At 52.5% G+C, this 20,016-nt stretch overlaps 4 protein-coding genes and 1 non-coding gene across 5 annotated transcripts; 2 read left to right on the top strand and 3 right to left on the bottom strand.

The window, feature by feature from the left end:
* Positions 1-65: 65 nt before the first annotated feature.
* B0T23DRAFT_450178 (uncharacterized protein) lies at positions 66-8,031 on the bottom strand. The gene is made up of 2 exons (XM_062841080.1): positions 2,646-8,031; positions 66-1,220 (listed from the first exon to the last, which is right to left on the bottom strand). Exons 1-2 carry the CDS (start codon positions 7,967-7,969, stop codon positions 194-196), a joined length of 6,351 nt encoding a protein of 2,116 aa, XP_062697005.1. The 5' UTR covers positions 7,970-8,031; the 3' UTR covers positions 66-193.
* Positions 8,032-8,771: 740 nt separating this feature from the next.
* On the top strand, positions 8,772-11,810 carry B0T23DRAFT_450179 (cytochrome b2). Its single transcript, XM_062841081.1, has 3 exons — positions 8,772-9,155; positions 9,221-9,620; positions 10,468-11,810. Exons 1-3 carry the CDS (start codon positions 8,941-8,943, stop codon positions 11,713-11,715), a joined length of 1,863 nt encoding a protein of 620 aa, XP_062697006.1. The 5' UTR covers positions 8,772-8,940; the 3' UTR covers positions 11,716-11,810.
* A 558-nt stretch (positions 11,811-12,368) lies between these two features.
* Positions 12,369-17,120, bottom strand: B0T23DRAFT_434500 (mediator complex, subunit Med5; the record flags this gene model as incomplete). The annotated part of the gene is made up of 7 exons (XM_062840497.1): positions 16,335-17,120; positions 15,999-16,261; positions 15,867-15,929; positions 15,290-15,805; positions 14,688-15,228; positions 13,263-14,630; positions 12,369-12,445 (listed from the first exon to the last, which is right to left on the bottom strand). Exons 1-7 carry the CDS (start codon positions 17,038-17,040, stop codon positions 12,369-12,371), a joined length of 3,534 nt encoding a protein of 1,177 aa, XP_062697007.1. The 5' UTR covers positions 17,041-17,120.
* On the top strand, positions 12,620-12,700 carry B0T23DRAFT_t16. The gene has a single exon. It is a non-coding gene; the product is annotated as a tRNA-Val (tRNA).
* A 1,033-nt stretch (positions 17,121-18,153) lies between the features above and the next one.
* On the bottom strand, positions 18,154-19,310 carry B0T23DRAFT_16377 (uncharacterized protein). Its single transcript, XM_062832772.1, has 2 exons — positions 18,987-19,310; positions 18,154-18,917 (listed from the first exon to the last, which is right to left on the bottom strand). Exons 1-2 carry the CDS (start codon positions 19,029-19,031, stop codon positions 18,249-18,251), a joined length of 714 nt encoding a protein of 237 aa, XP_062697008.1. The 5' UTR covers positions 19,032-19,310; the 3' UTR covers positions 18,154-18,248.
* Positions 19,311-20,016: the final 706 nt, after the last annotated feature.

Below are 20,016 nucleotides of genomic sequence, written 5' to 3' on the forward strand. Positions count from 1 at the left end.
TGACAATTGGTGACTTATGTCTCCTAGAGAAAGGATATTCACAAGCCTCAAATGACTTCATTTGACCATCCATGCCCTCTGACGAACAATCATTGTGACCCCATCTCATCTTCCGAGTCTCTCCATGGCCAGAAGGGTTGAGGTGTTGCTGCTGTTGCTGCTGCAGCTGCTGTAGCTGTCTGTGGTACAGGACCTACCAGTAGTTGCCGCCACCGCCGTCGTCATCGTCCTCGGGTGATACATAGCCCAGGTCCGACATACGGATGCGGCCCTTGTCCTCGTGCTGATTTTGGTGTCGGCTCTCGGAAGTTGGGGCACTGCTTCGTCCGTCTCGGTCGGGGAGCCGAAAGCACCCCATGTCGTTCTGGATATCGAGGTCCTCATCATCATTCTCATCGTCCTCGGATGATACATGACCCATGTCTGACATACGGTTGTAGCCCTCGTCCTCGTGCTGGTCTCGGCGTGCTCTCTCGGGACTTGTGGCCTTGTTTCTGCGTCTGTTTTGTTCAGAGAGCGACAAAGCTCCCAAAGCTGTCCGCGTAGCTTTCACGCACTCCTCCTTGTCTCCCGACGGAAACGATCTCGAAGGCGTCGGATTTGGTATGACAAGTTCATGTTGGCGTAAGCGATGATCTTCAGGGGTAGGAGCAGTAGTAGCAGGGGAAGAGAAGCAGGCCTCATTGATACTCTCTCTTGAAGGGTTATCGGGCACGAGAGAACTATGATCTGCAAGCTTAAGTTCCATCGAAACCTGCGCCTTCGTGATCCTCGCCCGACCAGCCTTTGTGTCGGGACCCAGATAAGGCCGGCCGGCTTCCCAAGCTGCGCACAGGAGCTCCCTGTTCTGCCGAATAAACGAGATAGCCTCTCTTACATCGTGACAAACGCACTGCCACGCGTCGTCGACCTTCTTCCTGTCTTCGTCGTTGCAGTCAGGATGTCCGAGGACCAAACTCAACACGTGTCTGATTCGGGCCAAGAACTCGCCCAGATCGGAGGTGATGAAAGGATCGAAGTCTCGTTTGGCGGCTGTGCAGATTCGGAACACGGTCTCGGGTCGAAGAGCATCTTGGGGAGAGAGGTCGAAAGGGATACCGGGTACTTCGCTCGGGTCTCGAGAATAGAGGCTGAAAATATTGGCTACTTTATTCATCCTCTGGAGGTTCGGGGGCAGAAACTCAATGCCTCCGACCCCGCGGGCCAGTAGCAAATGAGCCCTGTAAATGGGATGATATCCCACTTGTATGAGCATCTGTTGTTGTTTGTGGCTGCCTGGCGCCGATGGTCATGATTGTGCTGGTTGAACCGTCGGAAAAAAAGAAAGCGGAAGGAAGTGAAGAGAGGATGGGTAAAGGAAGAGAACGCATATATACTTAGAGGTAGCGTTAAAAGCACAGGATCAGGTGACATCTAGGACATCCGCAAAACTCTATTTCAACAGTCCGCACCTCTCCTTGCACGTATAGAGGTAGGTAGTGAAAATGCGACGATATTGCCTGCCGTAGACACTCGAGAGACTCACCAGCGTCAATCTCCTCTTAAAGCGCTTGGCAGGACATAACGCGGCGCCCCGTAAGCCAGCATCCGCCGGTGTCCTGTCAGCTTCCTGCACAGATCCGCCCTTTCCCCGGCAGTCAAAGAGCAGTCAAAGAGGGAAAGTAATCGATAACCGGAAGACTTTACGGAATATTACGACACCCGATTACTAGGCCGGCTCTGGTATTCAGGTCACTCAGAATATACAGAGTCTATACGGTATAGCTAGTTATTTCAGCGTCTCCATGGAGCCACGGGCAATTATTCACTCACTGAACCGTATTCGTGTGGTACCGGGAAAACGGCATTTTGAATGGGATAGGTAGTTGGTAAAGTTGCCAATGTTGACGTAATTCATCTTCGTTGAGAAGGAGAAGGCTCGAAGTCCACCCTTCTCTGTGTTCATTTCACCTTCTGCTTGTATGTTATGTACCCCAACCTGGCGTGTATCTGAATAAGAGGTTAATACCGAAGAAGCTCATAAAATTCATGCCTTACTTCCAAGCACGGTTCACTTTGATGTAGGTACCAGTTTTGAAGTGTGATACGCTGGGGCGGCATACAGATGCGCCCAAAACCGGACAGCCGTTCATAATGCAAGAGAAAACTTGATGATTATAGAGATTTTGAGGGCCGCTCCTTGATCTGAGCTCAAGAAGCCGAGGCTCGACTACCACACTTCATGACTGTGTCCCCTGGTTGCCAAGGTGTTTTCCACATGAAGCTCTCCGAGTGCCCACAGTCCGAAACCCTCGAGTCCCCGGTTGCCTCCTTTTATACGGACGTCAGCATATACATCTACGGTGCAGGCCATGCTGCTGTGTACCTCTAGGCTGATATAATCCATCTCTGCTTAGAAATCAGACTTCTTTATTTCGGATGCAGCTTCCTCTCGCAAGACTTGGTCATCTAACGACTACCTCTGCGCTATAAGTACCTCTACATGAGGTCCCTCGTGGATTCTTCCAACCATGTTCCAACTTACAAATTACTCTACAAAAACCTGAAATTTCCTCCTCTCCCATCTTACTCATACTCCCTCACCAAGCACCTCTCCACCTCTTCCTCTCCTCTATTCTCTCCTCCTTTCTCACCTCTTTTCTCACCAAGCAGTCTCCATCTCCCACTTCTTCTTATACCGCCATCCAACCTCATCATCCTCCCACCCCTCCACCACCTTCGCCTCCTTCTCCCCCTGCTTCACCTTCTGTCTCAACAGCTTCACATCAACCATCCGACCCGTGGCACTCGCAAATTTAGCTTGCAGCTCGAACCACTTCTCCTTCGAGGCCGAAGAATGATCATACTGCTCGCTCAAAGCGATCAACACCCAGCAGTCTCTCAAGGTAAAATCGCGGTCGGGCTTGGGTTGGAGAAGGGGCTGGCGAGAGGACATGGCGCTGAAGACGACTTGTTTGTACAGGGATCGGAGGTCTTCCTCGGAGAGGGTTTTGCACTGCGCGCTACGTTGGCCGGGTTGGTATGATGACGGGCCGCCGGGCGGCTTCGTGGTGACGGCAGGTTTGGTGTCCCAGCTGGTGGAGTTCCAGGGCGCGTCGTGGGAAGGCTGTGGGGCCTGAGGCGGTGGGTTGTTGTAAAGTGGGAGAAGGGTAGTTTGTGCTTCACTCTTGGGGAGCCAGCCAGGTGGGTGAGGGGTGGCTGAGTAAGGGGTTGAAGGGTAGCGACCTGAAGGGCCTGGGGTGACAGGAGGAACTGGAACTGGCGCATAATGTTCAACGACGGGAGGAAAGCCCGAGAGGCCCATGGGTGCTACATCTCTATTGTAGCCGGGTAGGTCTCTGACCGTGTGAATGTTAAGGGCGTTCTGAACGTCTCCCTTGTCGGCTTTGTTGTTGGCCGGTTTGTTGCTATCCCAGGGACCGGTACAGTCCGCGCCCCACGGGGGAGGGTTCTGAAGAAAGGCAGTGAGGCTGTCATTACCGCCGGTTGCCTTGTTGTTGTTGCTGTTGTTGTTCTTCGAAGTTCCTCCGATCGGGGCGTAATTCCAGCCTTCGTTGTTGCTGGGAGGTTTGCCATAGTTCGAACCTCTCGCGGAGCCTGCGTTGCTGGGAGGCTTGTTGTTGTCCTTGCCTTGGTTTGAACCTCCGCCCCAGCCACTGTCGCTCGGCGGCTTGGTACAATCTGCCTTCCAGCCAGTGGCAGCTCCGAGTCCAGGAGTCCAATCTCCGTTATTGCTGGGCGGCTTGTTACTGGGAGGTTTGTTACTAGGCGGCTTATCATTCCCTTTTGTGCCTCCAGTCCACTCATCCTTCGCCGGGTGTCTGAAGCTTGGGGTTGAGACTTGATCCGAGCCTCCACCCCAACCAGTTCCAGTTCCAGCCACAGCATCAGGACCAGAGTTCCAACCATATTGCTCTCCGGATGGCTTGTTGTTGAAGTTACCAGGTGAGTTACGGCCCGCATTGCTGCCCGGCTTTCCGTTGTTGCTGGGAGGTTTCTTCCACATCTCGCAACCGGTGTCTGGCTCTTCATCGACACGAGTTAATCCTTGCTTCCAATCTTTGGCAGAAGTAGATCTGACGGCAGGGCCTCGACCCCTGGTGTTGTCAGGCGCAATCTCACGTGGGCGGGAATCTGTGGCCGGAGTGGCATGCCAGCCGCCGTCGGGCGTACCCCAATGTCCTTCTTCTTTGGGTGAACTGATCGATCCCTTCCAAGCCTCCACTCGCTTGGCCATGCGGCCACGTTCGCTTTCTGTGGGTGAACCGTAAATCCAACCATCGGGACTGCCGGGGGGCGCAGTGTTGCTAGGGGGCTTGCTGCCCTGAGGCGGAACAAAATTCTTGGGAACCCAGCCCGAGTTGCTAGGCAGTTTGTAGCCTGGGTTCGGAGCAACACTCCATCCCTGGTCGGAGCCTGGACCGGATTTCCAACCTGTGTTGTTGTCGGGTGGTTTGTTGCTTCTTGTCGAACCCGCAGCTGAAGGCGGCCTCCAGTTGTTGTCGCTACCACCTGTGTTCCAACCCATACCGTCCTCGGGTTGCTTGTTCTGGTTCAACCTATTAGCCCTATTCTGTATTCTCAAAGCAAAATTTTCCGCCTCTAAGCGCTGCATCTTCTCCGCACTGACTCGTTCTTTAAGATCTTTGATCTCTTGATCCTTCATACTCAGCTCTTTTTCCACAGACTTGGCCTTCTCCTCGCCCTGTTGAGAGCCGCTCCCACGGTTTGAGTCATTGTTGCTAGGCGGCTTGTTGCCATTGTTCGAACCTGAATCCCATCCTCCGCCATTGCTGGGAGGCTTGCCGTGATTCGAACCTCCGCCCCAGTCAGTGTTGCTAGGCGGCCTGCCTCCCTGATTAGAACCTCCTTTATTCCAACCTCCGCTGTCGCTGGGAGGCTTGCTGCCCTGGTTAGAACCTCCGCCCCAATTGCCGTTGTTGCTGGGTGGTTTGTTGCCACTGTTGGAACCTGAACCCCAACCTCCATTGTTGCTGGGTGGCTTGCCGTAATTTGAACCTCTGGCAGAGCCTGCATTGGAGGGAGGCTTGACGTTGTCGTTGTTCACCTGATTTGAACCTGAACCCCAATCACCGTTGTTGCTGGGCGGCCTGTTGCCTTGGTTCGAGCCCCCGTTTTCCCAACCGCTGCTGTTACTGGGAGGCTTATTACCCTGATTCGAGCCTGAGCCCCCACCCCCATTGTTGTTTTGAGTTGGACCTGTGTTACCCCAGTCGCCGTTGTTGCTGGGCGGCTTGTTGCCTTGGTTAGAGCCTCCGCCTCTACCACTGTTGCTCGGAGGCTTGTTGTTGCTGCCGCCGTAATTTGAACCGCCGGTATTCCAACCGCCGCTGTTGCTGGGAGGCTTGGTGTTGTTGTTGTTGTTGTTGTTCCCCTGATTTGAACCTGAACCCCAATCACCATTGTTGCTAGGCGGCTTGTTGTTCCCTTGGTTTGAACCTCCGCTCCACCCATTGTTGCCGCTGTTACTAGGAGGCTTATTCCCCTGGTTTGAACCTCCGCTCCAACCATTGTTGCCACTATTGCTAGGCGGTTTATTTCCCTGGTTTGAGCTTCCTCCCTGACCATTGTTGCTAGGAGGCTTGTTGCCCTGGTTAGAGCCTCCATTGTTCCCGCCACCACCACTGTTGCTGGGCGGCTTGTTGCTGGGCGGCTTGTTGCTGGGCGGCTTGTTGCTGGGCGGCCTGTTACCATTGTTCGAGCCTGGACCGCAGCCGCCGTTGTTGCTGGGCGGTTTGTTGCTAGGCGGTTTACCTTGGTTTAAACCATTCTTGGAACCTGAGTTGCTTGGCGGCTTGTCGCCTCCTGTACGGTCTGCGGCCCAACCATCACCAGGTCCCGGACCGACATTACCACCTCCGTTGTTCTCCTGGTCTCCGCCGCCCCAACCCGCATCACCAAAGCCGTTGTTATTGTTGTCGTTGTTGCTGTTGTTATTGTTATTGGTATCTTGATCTCCGCCTCCGGTACAGTCTGCACTCCAAGCAGGGGTATCAAATCCAGGGCCAACATCTCCACCGCCATTGTTGTCGGTCTGGTTTCCACCTCCCCATGCACCTTCGCCACCACCGCCGTTGTTATCGGTGTTGTTGTTTTTCTGATCACCACCACCACTCCAGCCATCACCATTGTTGTTGTTGTCGTTGTTGTTGCTGTTGTCTTGATCTGCATCAAAGCCGAATCCAGGAAGCTCGCCAGATCCCATAGTCTCGTCCGCAACAGAGGCATGGCTGGGACCCGCTTCGTTGTTCTTGTTCTTCTTGTTTTGTGCCTTATGTGCCTTGCTCTGATTGCCCTTATTGACTTGAGCAGCGCCTGAACGAACAAGTTCCTGGTGCCGTTTCTTGACCTCATTCTTGTTTCGGCCAATGGCGCTGCCAATGTTAGCCCATGGTTCGCCGCCTTCCTTCATGCTGAGTATGCTTGCATCTTGCGAAGGCGTCCAGTCGTTGTCGGCTTTACCTGCTGCTGGAGTTCCCTTGGGCTTCTCGGCAACAGCCGTATCCGCATCGGTGGTTTCAGCTTCGGTCTGAGTTGCGTCGTCAGTAGTAACGGCATCGGTTGTCTCTACGGGGTCGGGTGATTCGACTTCAATTTTCGTCTTTGCCTTGGTCTTGGACTTGCCCTTGCCCTTCTGCGCTGTCGCCGGCGTAGGCTCCGCATCCGTTGTGGCGTCGTCAGTAGTCTCAAGTTCATCGGTGGGCTCGAATGTAACCTTCTTCGCCTTTGTCTTGTCGCTGGTCTTGACACGGATTTCGGACTTCTTCCCTTTCTGTGATGAACGTGATTTGACATGTGCTATGTCAGCTTCATCTGATGATTCAACTGTGATGGTCTTCTTTTTGCCCTTTCGTGTGATCTCGGTAACGGTAACACGGTTCTTGTTCTTGCTTTTCTTCGGGGGAGACGGCTCAGCTTCCGTGATCGACTCAACCGAGGAATCTTCCTCTTCGCTTGAAGCTTCCACCACGACCTTCTGCTTGCCTTTTCTGCCCCGTGTCTCGACCTTGACTTTGGAACTTCCTGCTTTCTTCGGCGGAGTACTCGGCTTCTTCTTCGATGTCGGCTTGGAACGTGGCTCGACATCTGTTGACTCAATGTCTGACGACTCAATATCAGTTGTGACTTTATCAGCTGTCTCCTCGTCAGAAACCTCGACGTGCATCTTCTTCTTGATTCTCTCTTTGGTCATGCTCCGGCTCTCAAGCTTCTTCGTCTTCATAGGACGACGTGACTCGACATCCGATAACGACTCATCTGACTCATCTGTTGCATCAGCAGTTATGACTTTGACTTTTCGAGTACCCTTCTTTGATGACGACTTGGTTTCGATGCGAATTTCTGATGCTTTCCTGGAGGCACTCGATGACTTCTTTGGCAGTAATTTTGATTTGTTGTGAGGGGGAGAGTCGTAGCCAGCTTCGTAATCCTCCGAATCGTTATGCTCATAACTGATGGCCTTCTTCGGAACAGCCTTTGAGCTTTCACCATTCTTCCTCTGGTTCAACATCGCTTCAAGCCAGCCAGTAGGGACGTCTTCAGGCGTGTTGAAAACCACAGGCGGAGGCCGAATAGTGAATTTCTCGACTCTCTTTTCCTCGTACGTGAGGAACGGCTTTGAGCTTACAGCTGGTTGCGAAGAACCTTTGGGTTCTCGGCGTTGTCTCGAGGTGAGCGTTAGGGCTCCTTCGGATCCCGAAGTCCCAACCTCCATATCGGAGGCAGCTGCATCGTGGTCCTTCCTGGCCAGGACCAGGGATTGGTCCGATGTTTCGGACTTGCGATCGCGCTCAACTTTGAGGTCGATGACCCGACGAGGCTTCTTGCCCAGGACTACAGGGCCACCAGCAAGCCAACTGGTGAGGGAGACCGTGTAGTCGCCATGCTTCAAGATGCTCGTAGGTGACCGGTCAACCTCCTTGCCTTTCTTCCGTCGAGATGGAGCCATCTTGGAGAATATAAGGAAAGCTTGTGTGTGTGTCGCTAGACTTGATCACAAGGTGAGAGAAGATGATTCCGAGGGTAGAAACAACTGAGTACTTGTCAGCGATGATTAAACGCGAGAACAACAGGTTGATGTACCAAACTTGTGGTGTTTTGATTCCAAGTGATTTGGCACGATTTTGGGTTGACAGTTTGATTGCAGTTTCGAGGAGGGCTAATGAGGGAAGGGAAATCAGAAATTCCAGACGACTTAAAATGCTGCGTGGGTGAAGAAGGTCTTTCCAGGTCGCGAAATTGGTGCCAGTTTGCTTGGGAAGCGCGGCTTTGAACTGCCTGCAGTCCTGATGTACGCCCGCTTGGTGGCAAATGCTGAAAGGTAAAGGATAAGCTGAATGGCGGGGGAATACTCAAAGGTCGCCAGCTTGCAATTTCGCAAGTTGCCATGGAAACAGGAGTTGTCCCGTCCTAGGCGCGAACGACTTTCATCCCAACAAACCACGGGTCAAGATATCCGACCCCACATACAAGGCGAGAAAGATGAAGCCAAAGGAACGACAAGAAGACATTTTTCAACCATCTGACTGTCCATGGTCAACAAATTTCATGGAAATATGGTTTGTCGGAACAAGTAAAGCGCTGTCGTTGTGAAAGGGCCGCACACGCAAACCGTGGGATGACGTTGGGAAAGGTGTAGCCGCATTCCAGAATCCGGACGGGGGGTCTCCCATGCTCTTATCTCTGCTGACTCATCTGGTGTGGCCCCCATCTGTCCACTCTAAAGATATCCACTTATATGAAAAGGGAGACCCCGGACAATCAACCCTTCAGCTGAACGGACTCGCCCTTTGCGACTCATGTTCCGTGTCTCTTTGTTTCTGATCGGTCCATACTCATTTTGAACCTGTTGCCTGTCGAGATTCAACCGTCAGCATCAATAGTGTACACACCTTTTCCTGAAAACGATCTTCACTCACCATGGATGAAATCAACCCCCTTCCCGGCAACTACCATCAAGCTCTCAAGCTTATCGACGAGGCACACGCCCAGGATCCGAGATCGGTCGAGAGGAAGTCCGGTTCCGTGCCGTTTGAGCTCGATTATGCCCAGCATATGACACGCTGGCTGGCGGTTAGAGAACCTAGAGCGTCGCCCGTTTTGCAGCTTGCATGCCGGGCTCAGCATTTCCGAAGGTTCGCGTTCATCGACTTTCCTTGTTTGCTGAAATGAACCTCCTTCTCACACATGCCAAACACAGATGGGAAATTCCGCGAAGCAGCTATCCCATGACTCGGCCCGGATATCTCACCTGGCGCGCCAAGCTCAAGTCCCAAGCGGCAAAGCAGGTGGCCGAGCTGCTCGCTGACGCTTCCATCCAGCCTCCGCTGAGCCAGGAGGAGATCGACCGGGTGGCCGCCCTGGTAAGGAAAGAGGATCTCAAGACCGATAGCGACACTCAGGTCCTTGAGGACGTAGCCTGCCTAGTATTCCTGGACGAGCAGTTTGAGGACTTTGAGAAGCGGCCGGACATTGACGAGGAGAAGATGGTGGGTATCTTGAGGAAGACATGGGGCAAGATGAGTCCGTCTGGACATGCGCTGGCCCTCCAGATGCACTTGAGCGAACGGGCTAAGATCCTGATCGAAAAGGCTTTGGGTGTTTAGAAGTGAAATTTACATGTCGAATGAAAGAAGAAGGAATAACTTGTCGAATTGGGTGTTCAAACAGTGTAAAAACGTTTGATATCGCATATGATGTTTGCAAAATGCAGAGAAGAGCGAGAGGCTGGATGCATTAGGGGTACCTACCACTAGGCGTCTTAACATTTTAGCGCTACGGGTATTGAAGGGAGGGGGAGGACCCTTTTCAATGATGGCCTGTATGGTAAGAATCCCAGTAGCGCTTTCACGACTCGGCTCCTAACTACATTTCATCGTTACGAAAGAAGAGTTGAAACCTGAAAAGACCACAATACCTTTTAACTGATATTGTGCTCAATGCATTCAGTGCTTGATACGTACAGCACGCAATTGGCTTCAGGTGGCATGGCATCATCCCTAACTCGTTACGCAGAGAGTGCCACTGCAGGGCCCTAAACAGATAACCCACTTCCCCAGTGCCGGCCCGAACAACCCCACTCCCGTCCCGCCTTCCGGGGCGGGGGATTGATGGTGGATCCCCGCCTGGTCCAAGTCTCAATCGGCTTAAGGTATCTTCAGAGCTCGGGGCCAATTCCCCCGAGTTCATTTACAGCTAGGTATTCTCGTGTGTGTATGTCACAGTTCTGCACCGATTGCTGATCAGCAACCTCTTTCTCGATGTGCTGTAAGACCCGATGCCCAATTGTCTTTTAAACTGGCTGGCCACCCATCCCTTCCTCTCCCATCTTGTCTGCAATATCACTATCACAACCACCATCATCACCGTCACAAACCGTCACACACACTAACCACCATTCAAAATGACAATCCCCCCAACAACAACCGTGAAAACCACCACCTCTAGGACAAACCCTCACCACTCCTCCCCCCACCCCCCCCTCCACACCCTCCTCTCAACCCACGACTTCCTCTCCGCCGCCGCTTCATATTTCCCCCCAAAACCCATGCGTTCGTCACCTCGGCCGCCACCGACTGCCACACCCACCGCTCCAACTCGCACACTTACTCCCTCATCACCCTGCGACCCCGCATCCTCCGCGACGTTTCTCGCGTCTCCATTTCCACTCGCATCCTCGGCCACCCTGTCTCCTCTCCCATCTTCGCAGCCGCCACCTCCTTGGGAACCACCGTTCACCCAGAGGGCGAAAAGGCGATCGGAAAGGCTTGTAAGAGGCTGGGGGTGGGCATGACAGTTAGTACCAGCGCTAGTTTTTCCGTGGGTGAAATCGCGAGGGTTGTCAAGGACTGTGAGACTGTCACTGAGGCAGAAGAAGAAGAAAAAGCAATTCCACCATTGTGGTTCCAGCTTTATGTGGACAAAGACCGGAGCAAATCCGAAAAGTTGCTAAAGCTGGCGGTGGAGGCGGGGGTGAAAGCCGTGTTCTTGACTGTTGACGCGCCAGTGCCGGGGAAGAGGGAGGCGGATGAGAGGATTTCGGCGGAGGAGGCGGTAGGGCTATCTTCGGGAGTGCCGATGACGGGAGAGAAGGCGGAGAATGACAAGTCCGGAGGCGGGCTGGGGAGAATCACAGGAAAGTTTCTGGATGCTAGTGTCTCATGGGGAGATATTGCTTGGTTGAGGAGGTGTTTACCAGAGGAGGTGAAGATTGTGTTGAAGGGGGTGCAAACGGCTACGGATGCGGTCAGGGCAATGGAGGCGGGCGTAGAGGGGATCGTGGTGTCGAATCATGGGGGGAGGAGTTTGGATACGGCGCCAGCGACGATTTTGGTGTTGCTGGAGTTGCAGAGATGTTGTCCGCAGGTCTTTGACAAGATGGAGGTGTTGATTGATGGAGGGGTGACGCGCGGTACGGATGTCTTTAAGGCCTTGTGTTTGGGCGCCAGTGGGGTGGGGATTGGGAGGGGGATCTTGTATGGACTTGGATATGGGGAGGAAGGGGTGAGGAGATATGTGCAGATATTAAATGATGAGTTGGAGACGACGATGAAGATGTGTGGGATTACGAGTCTGGATGAGGTGCATCCGGGGTTGCTTAACACGAGGGCGGTTGATCACCTTGTGCCAGAGACAGTTGAGGAGGAACATCCATATGCCAAATGGAGGCCATCGATGAGGAAGAAGGTAATTTGAGAAGTGTTGAGGCAAACCTGTAGGTGCAATTATACATAGCGTTCACGAGAGCATGCACATTGAATTACATCCAGTCGAAGAGACTTGAATTCAAATACCCGTCAATTTGACCTCTCTTCATCCAACAACCTTCCGCACCTTTCGGCGTTATTTCAAGGATGCCGCACTAACCGCTCGGTTGAAACTGCATGTCAATATCAAGTGGTTTGGGCCCTCCAGGTGTGACTTAATTGGGTCTCATTCCGGGTATCCAAGATCAGTGATGTGTCCCTGACTTCCGGTGCACCAACTACCACCATGTGTTTGGAAAACATTGTAGGGTCATATCAAGTAGAACATACAAGTGTGCTACTTTTCCAAGGTTCTGGCGCGATTGGAAAGCCCTTGCCTTGCGCAGTGCCTTAGATAAAGGGTATAGTCCCCTTCTTCATATCTCGGGCCATGATACAGAAAAAAAATACAAAAAACATACAACACCAGGGATTCGCTGGTCGTCACCGACCCAACTACTAGTCTGGCCCTCACTGGCTTATCTATGGGAGAGCGGACGGGATCCCGAGTTTTCCAGTGGGTATGGTCGTATGTGCTTATTCAAATGCAAGGTATAGCTTATGAGCGACAGTTATTGTTTCTTCCAGCCCTGTCTCTCCTTCCTAAATGCATCTTTCGGCGTCATTCCAAGGATGCCACTCTAACCGCTCGGCTAAAACTGCATCATTGTTCCAAGTGACTTTCAATTTCGTGTTAGCAATGAGCTATATATTCCAGTTATGCATTTGTTTACTTTCCTCAGGGGCTTGCTAGTCGCAACTTGCCCGCCCTCATTGGATGATGGCATTCCCAACTCCACTGCACCATGCTATGGCAGTGATAGGCTAGCTACAATAATGAAAATTTCATCAATGGTTGCGTGGCCCAGTGGTTAAGGCATCTGCTTTACAAACAATAACGCAGAGGATCGCAGGTTCGAGCCCTGCCGCGATCATTTCTTTTGCAATTTTCTGTCAAATCACTTTTTTTTTTTTTTCATTACTGATCTTGTCCGGTTGTTGAGGTTTCCTAAAACATCTGTTGTTTTTCCACGTCTTTGGGTATTTCTTTTTGCTTTTTGGTACAGTCGGATGCTTCTAAACCGCAGATGTCGTCAGTTTCTTTTCCTGCCTCAGAATGTCAACGTCATTGCAACGACACAACGTGTATATGTAGGTAAATATGTGTTCTCGGCATTGGTCGCAAGGTGGATCATTCTCATCTCGTTGTCATACTCCTGACATCTGCTATTGTAATGTGATGCAAGGCCTGACGCATCGTGTAAACATTGCCAACACATGCTCTCCTTCACACAGGCGTGACGGGTTGACTCCTTTCATCACGAATTCCTGCTCGCTCAAATTCTGCCTGTTTCTAACCCCTTTGCTATTCTCAACCAAAGGCAGGAATGCAAATTGGAATATTCAAGTCACGAACCTGCGTCTACAAACGATTCGCATTCTGCCGTTCTCAGTCCCCATCCGGGGCCATCTGTCGTTAATGCTAAGGATACTAACCCAAGTCCATCGTATCCCAGTTCCCGAAATCCGTCGTGAAGTCTCCTGTCCCCAAGCCGCTAAAGATATCATCACCACTCAGGTCTCCTCCCGCGCCACCGCTGCCACCGCCTCCACCGCCAGCGCCGCCAGCTCCTCCTCCTCCTCCACCATTCCCAGCCGAGGCACCTGCACCTCCTCCTCCCGCAACACCACCACCTTGACCACCCGTCCCAACACCACCTCCCATTCCGCCTCCAGTATTCGTATTGACCGTCAACCCACCCATGTTCCCCATACCCATGTTCCCCATACCCATATCCCCCATCCCACTTATATCAATGCCACCCGCACCTCCCACATCCAACCCACCCATGCCCGTAGCATCCAAACTCATCGCGTCCATCGGATGATGATGATCACTGCCCGAAACCTGCACCGCCGCAGCGTTCATGATGGAATCGCCCATAGCATCGCCAGCCACCACCCCCAGCGCGCTCAACTCCGGCTGCAGCATCGTTTGCTGATGATGATGATGATGATGCTGCGCGGGCGGCGGAGGTGGGGGAGGTAGGGCCATCTGCGCCTCGACGCGACGATGCAGGCGCACGACCGTTTCGGCCATTAGGGGGTCTGATTTCTGAATTTTCTTAAAGTCTTCCGCTTCGAATTTGAGAGCTTCGCGAAGGGTGATTCTCCGCTGCTTTTTGGTGATGGTATGATTCGCAGCATTTCCTCCTTCTCGGGCAGAGGAGGGGTCGTTGTCGTCCGTTACGGGGGTATTGTGGACGTCGGGAGCACAGATGATGGCTGTGACGACGTCGTAGGCGACGGAGCCGTTGCCGGCTTCTGTTTGCGTTTTCAGCTCCTTAAGCAGGGCAGAGAGGAGACGCCTTGCGCCGCAGATCTGGAGGGCGACAAGAACCTGGCGGTGGGTGTAAGTGGCCGGCACGCCGTTACCGGGCGAGTGCTGAGCCCACTGGACCAGATTTTGGACGGTGTGGCGGATGGCGCCGTAGAGACCCCCGACGGACCCGGAACCATTGTGATGTGTGCCAGTCCAATTTTCCAGCTCGCTGTGGTCGGCGCCACCGGTGCGGCTGGACACGGCCAGATTTTCTTTGAGAGCGCGCAAAAGGGGTTCGACCTCTTGTGACGCAGGAACCTGACGCTGATAGGAGCGGAGTGAGAGTTCCAGGGGTTTGGCGACAATGTTCAGGACCGATGAGAGCATGGTAGATGCTTCATTGGATATTGAATTTGGACGCAAAATGAGTTGAAGAATCTTGATGACCGCTCCTTGACCGGGTTGCTTATCAGTTCGTAGGTTGTTTGCAAGGAACAAGAGTGCTGGCACTAGTGAGGGCAATAATAGGGTATCCAGGAGATCTAAGGGGCAGTTAGCGGCAATGCCATGACAATGGCGGTAAGAAAGTTCATACTCACATTCTAGACCACTTCTTAATAGGTAATCGTTCAAGCAGCCTGTACTCAAGGCCATGACGATCTGATCAAAAAGCGTCGGCATGAGTAGATAGAAGTCCTGCGGAGGACAAGACGACATAAGATCGTCTCCTAGACCGCCAGCCTCGGAATCAAATAGCCCATGTACCCAACCATTCAGATGCGACTTTTCCTGGTCGCTAAGCTCGTCCAACGGCCGACTCAATTGGCCCCTTCCTAGTAGCTTCCCCACGAACGAATGCGGAGATCGGATGGCCAAGTCGGTGGGTGTCAGACTGTAGCGGTGCACAAAGGCCAGCAGTAGAAGCAGGATAGACCCAAATTCCTCGTATACAGGCTGATATTCGCCCTGATCCTCGTCATAGCCACCCCAGTCGTCCAAGAGCTCGCACAGAGGGTGAAGTATCTTGTATGGTTTATCGAAGAGTAATAGAATATCCAAGGATGATGGTTTGCTGGCCAGCTGGCTGCACAATTGCTTGAGAGTCATGGTCTCCTTGTTGCGGCAAAGTGTACCAATCACCTATATCATATCAGCAGCCGTCACGCACAGGGTTTTCTTGTCTGACTGAATGACAACTAACCTCAACAATAGCTTGCGCAGCAGCGCCCACGTTTCCGTTCATGTTATCCAATTCCCCGACAAGCCTCTGACTCCTCTCGAAATCTTCCAAACATGCCTGGACCAGCGTTTCTTTCACGTACCGACCCTCGTCCGGCAGTGTTTGATAAGTAATCTCCCCCAAAAGGGTCTCGATGGCCGACGCAGATAACAGCCCGTGCAGCTGGCAGGCAAAGCAAAAGTCTTGTCGCACGGAGTCCTGAAAGGAGCTGCTAGTGTTCGACATGTCAAACATGTTGGACAATGTCGGAAACACATTAGTGTCAACCTGACCCAGCGCCTGGGATATGCAAAACTCTGCGTCAAAAGGATACATATGTGTAGAGGAGGCAGCAAAGTTACCCAATATTAGTGGAACCTTGTTGACGACGTATGATTTGAGCAAGTGTCCCGTTTTTGATCCTTCCCTGAAGACGGCGTTCGCCAAAACATCGAAGGATGCTAGGATAAGGTGTATTGCTGTTGTTTGCAAGTCACCCTGGACCTTTTGTCAGCAAAAAAAATATGGAGGACGTTGTACGCTGAACGACAGAACAAACCTGGTATCGGTTATGGAGGTAGGTGTAAAGAGAATGATCGTCAATCAAAGGTCGTCCCACGAGCTGTCCAAGGCGTCAGCATCCCAAGTCCCCCATCCACTCCAAATCAGGATAATCGTCCGACGAACATACCGCAGCATTGATGTAAATGTACAGACCGGCGCGAGAGTTAACTATGGGCATATCGGGGATTTGCCATGTGTCCAGCCCAATCATGTTATCCATGTAGCTATGCATCTCCGCTACTGCAGCGTCCTTCAGGTCAGAAGACTCTTCCCCGGCCAGTGCCTGTCCTCGGCTGAACTCTAACCTCTCCGCAATTCCAGAGGTATTTGGATTCTGAAGGAGATAGGGTATAAGCTGATCGATAGAGCTCGCCAATCGTTTGCGATGGCCTGGTGAGAAGAAAGTCATTAGCCAAGTGTTCGGTTCACAGAACAGGGAATCATAACATGGGAGAAGCGTTACTTTTAGCCTCGGGCCGGCCAAAGGCAGAGACCACCCGTTGATTCCCCAAAAAGTTGACCAAAAGCAAACTGAAAGCCTGAAGAGAGGTCTCCATGTCCTGCTTAGTTCGCATGTTCTGAATAGTGCCGAACGTATCTCGTGAAAAGGCGGCGATGACGTCGATGAAGAGCGTTGTCCACTTGCTCAGGTTCGTAGCCATCTCGTAGGCGTCAGAGGCATGCCTGATGCCTTGACCATGTGTTATGACCTTGGAGAGCCGCAGAAAGATTACCTCCTCGTCGTTGTATGAATTTTGCCAAAACACCCTCTTCGGTTTTTTGTCTCCTTGTTGCCCCTGGCCCCCCTTAGTGGCCGTCGCGGCCTCGTTTGTAGTACTTGCATCATGTTCACTCTGAATCTTGGCCTGCGATGTCGAGTAATGGTGTAGAACTTTCAGGACGGACTGGGGGTTGACGAGCTTCTGGTTGAGGAGGATGGTGAGATATTGTAGTCTGCGGGGGTCAAGAGAATAGGAAGACTGCTTCGTCGGCTTGAGGAGAAGGTTGGCGATAACAATGGGAGGCAATGGATAGAAGTCCGAGTTAAGGATGGGCACGAATCTCGCGAAGTCGCTGGGGTCTAGTCGTTTGGCTTCGGCGCGCGCCAGGAACTTGGTCCATTGTCCCACGGCCGCCGACAAGCCTGCCGTTGCTGGACCTCCGGGCATGGTCGGGGCATTCGAGACCGGGATTGTCGACGGTAGCGATAGTGAGTGGTAGAGGAGCAAAGATCGTGCGCGTACTATATCGGGGCTGTGGTCATTTTCCAGGCAGTGGTGTTGGTAGCTGACGTTGTTGCGTCGCGACCAATGTCCGATGATGCGCTTGTCAGCTTTCGAGCATGTGGTCGACGCAACTGTTGGTTCCACTCCTTCCACTTCGCGCAACTGGATGACAACCAGTTTCCAGATGACTGACAGGGGCGTTTGGGGCTTTGGTTCCAGATGCTGTGGATTCCGTGAATGCCTTGAGCGGTGCGTTGTATGTACCTAGAGGTAGCGCGTTCGCCGTTGTGATCCGCCCATGGGCGCCTTGGCTCCAATCTGGAAAATGTGCTGGATTGATTGACGATATTCCGTAGTATACTGTTCGACTGTCAAGTGGCAGAGCAAAAGGTTGAAAGCAATAGATGGAAGGTGGTGAAGTGTGAAGCAGCCCGTCAGAGTCGCACACAGCGCGAACTGATGTGGAACTTACAAAACGAAACAAAGCTTCCGATCTTTCATGTTTCCTATCCGTAAAGCGAACGTGTTCTGTAGTGTAAGGTATCGTACCCGGGCAAACACAAGGCGAACTTTCCACATTACCGTAAGTCGGCACGAGCCGAGGACCCACAGAGCAATTAAAGTGGAGAAGAACTCCAAAGCTTGGGCCAGTTCCATGAGTGGGCTGCGTGGGCTGTTGTGAAGCTGTCTCCGTCTCCGGCACTCCGGTCTTAGACTGTACCTATACTACAGTACATCCCTCTTCACAGTACGCATCAAAGTTCTTGTGGACGTACCGCCACTACCGGCCGATGTTCGTACGGTATATGTATCAATTGACAAATCGAGGTCTCGTATCTTGCCCATGCTCCCTCAATGTCCGAGGTTGGGGAAGCATGGGATTGATCCGAGGAGTCGCTCTGGTGCAGTAACTTGATAATAATTCCGATGGAACAGCTGGGAATATGTCCTCGTTTTCTCATTCGAATTCCCGATATTTGTTTGTATGATACAGAGCCATCCTAACCCCATAGCAAAATGCTCAGGCGTGGCCCGTAAGGAAGTTGTACGAAGGAATGCCAACACTCAACAGAGAGCACTCATATCCAGCCCATTAACTTTCCCCTATCCGTTCCCAATTCACGTTACAGAGCCTCCTGGTATAAACCCTCTTAGTCACCTTCCCTTTTGATACCCTGCATCCGTCCTCCATTGGCATTGTTCCCGTTTCCATTGCCGTTGGCTTGCTGCACATCTGGTGCGCGTGGTCCCAACATCCAGTCCTGCATCGCCAACCATTCACTCCAGCTTCTCTCAGCTAGAACAATCTCTCTTTCGGTCGCATCGCGCAAAGGTTTCAAAAACGGTATGGACTCTTCCTCGTTCATGTCGTAAGCCGCCTTGACCTTGAGCCAGTTGGAGCTCTTGGCCGCAAAGAGGTAGTTCCGTCGCTCGTTCTCGTGTAGTGGCCCGATCCCAGCCTCCCAGTCGTCGCCGAAAAAGCCGTGCAAAACTCCGGGAAAATCATATCCCGTAGCTACCAGACGCCGAATATAGGGGATCAAGTTGACACTCGCATACGACTGAAGACCATAACCCCCGACGGGTGCCTTTCCCGCTGCTCCCCGGACACAAGACGCCTCTAGTTCTGGTGGTGGGCGGACTGTCTGTGAAGACAGCACCGGGTTGGGCTTCTGGAAAGGTAGTCGGATGTTGATGAATCCAGCAAGAGCCTGCACAGGGCCATGGTATTGGGCGTGGTCCAGGAAGTATCGCATGCAGGACATGAAGTATGGGTGCCACTCGAGAATGTCGAACTGGGACTGGGCATCCGCAAAGGACTGCGCAGGCGTGTTAACTTTCGGACGAGCGTTGGAAGCCGGTCGCGGGAAGGAGAAGACACCATGTACCTGTGCGTGACGAAAAGCCGGTCCGCCTGGTTGAGGGAAAGCCATTGTTGGCAACGGTGATTGTCAGTGGGTTAGGTGAAGGGCGAATGCGAATGAGGTGTGAATGCACCAATGAGAGCGTTATGACAGCTCAAACGGCTTGACTGTATTTTGTCGTCTCGTCTTGGTGATAGGCGTCAAGTTGACTAATCTTCAACACGAAATGGCTAGAATGGTGTTTGATCAATATCAACCTCCGTATATAGTTCACACCGACAACAGATGGTATGATATGACGGAGCCTTGTGAAGGGGGAGGTCGTCTTGGTAGAGGATGAAACAACTTGGAGAACTGAAGGGAATGACGGGACGGAAATTAAGCTTTCAGAAGCGGGAGCTAAGACGTTATATAGCCCCGTATGGAGAAGATGCGGACCATCAATCCTTGATCAACCTCGGGAAGATTTCTCAACCGCATACCCACTCGGCCGCTGTAGGAGGTCCCCAAGCCGCATGATGTGCATGTGCCATCATGGGAGTGGAATAGGTAATAGAAAACCTGTCTGGACTGTGTACCGGAAGAACAGCAAAACAGGGGTTGAGGAAAGACGTCCCGTTCAGGGCACTAAAACAACGAGGAGCACCGGATGTAGGCGACGGCGGAGCAACGGCGGCAGTCAGTGTGTACTGTGACTGTACCCATCTCCGTCTCCATCGCAAGCAAGGTACGCTCCCTTTTACCTGCAGCTGAAGTGCGCTCGGAGAAGGAGGGGAAAAAAGAAAAGATCCACAGTGAGTACTTTCTGTGGGATACTATTTGTGCGAAAGGATGGGCAATTGCAAAGGCCGAAGCGATGTACATGATGAGATTGAAGTCGGGTATGGGTGGGAGATCTGAAGACGGGTCTCGTCGCCGTCATCGCGGGGGAGTTCGAGAGCGCCAATCACGAAGCGGCACTCCGAAGGTAGTCTGGACAGTCTCAAGACAGTGTCTGGATAGCCAGTGTGAGACCGAGGGGGCATGGATGCCTCCGAGACCTGATTGATGAAGC

Source organism: Neurospora hispaniola (genome assembly GCF_033458365.1).
Source record: "Neurospora hispaniola strain FGSC 10403 chromosome Unknown B0T23scaffold_1, whole genome shotgun sequence".
In the NCBI taxonomy this organism is placed as follows: domain Eukaryota; kingdom Fungi; phylum Ascomycota; class Sordariomycetes; order Sordariales; family Sordariaceae; genus Neurospora; species Neurospora hispaniola.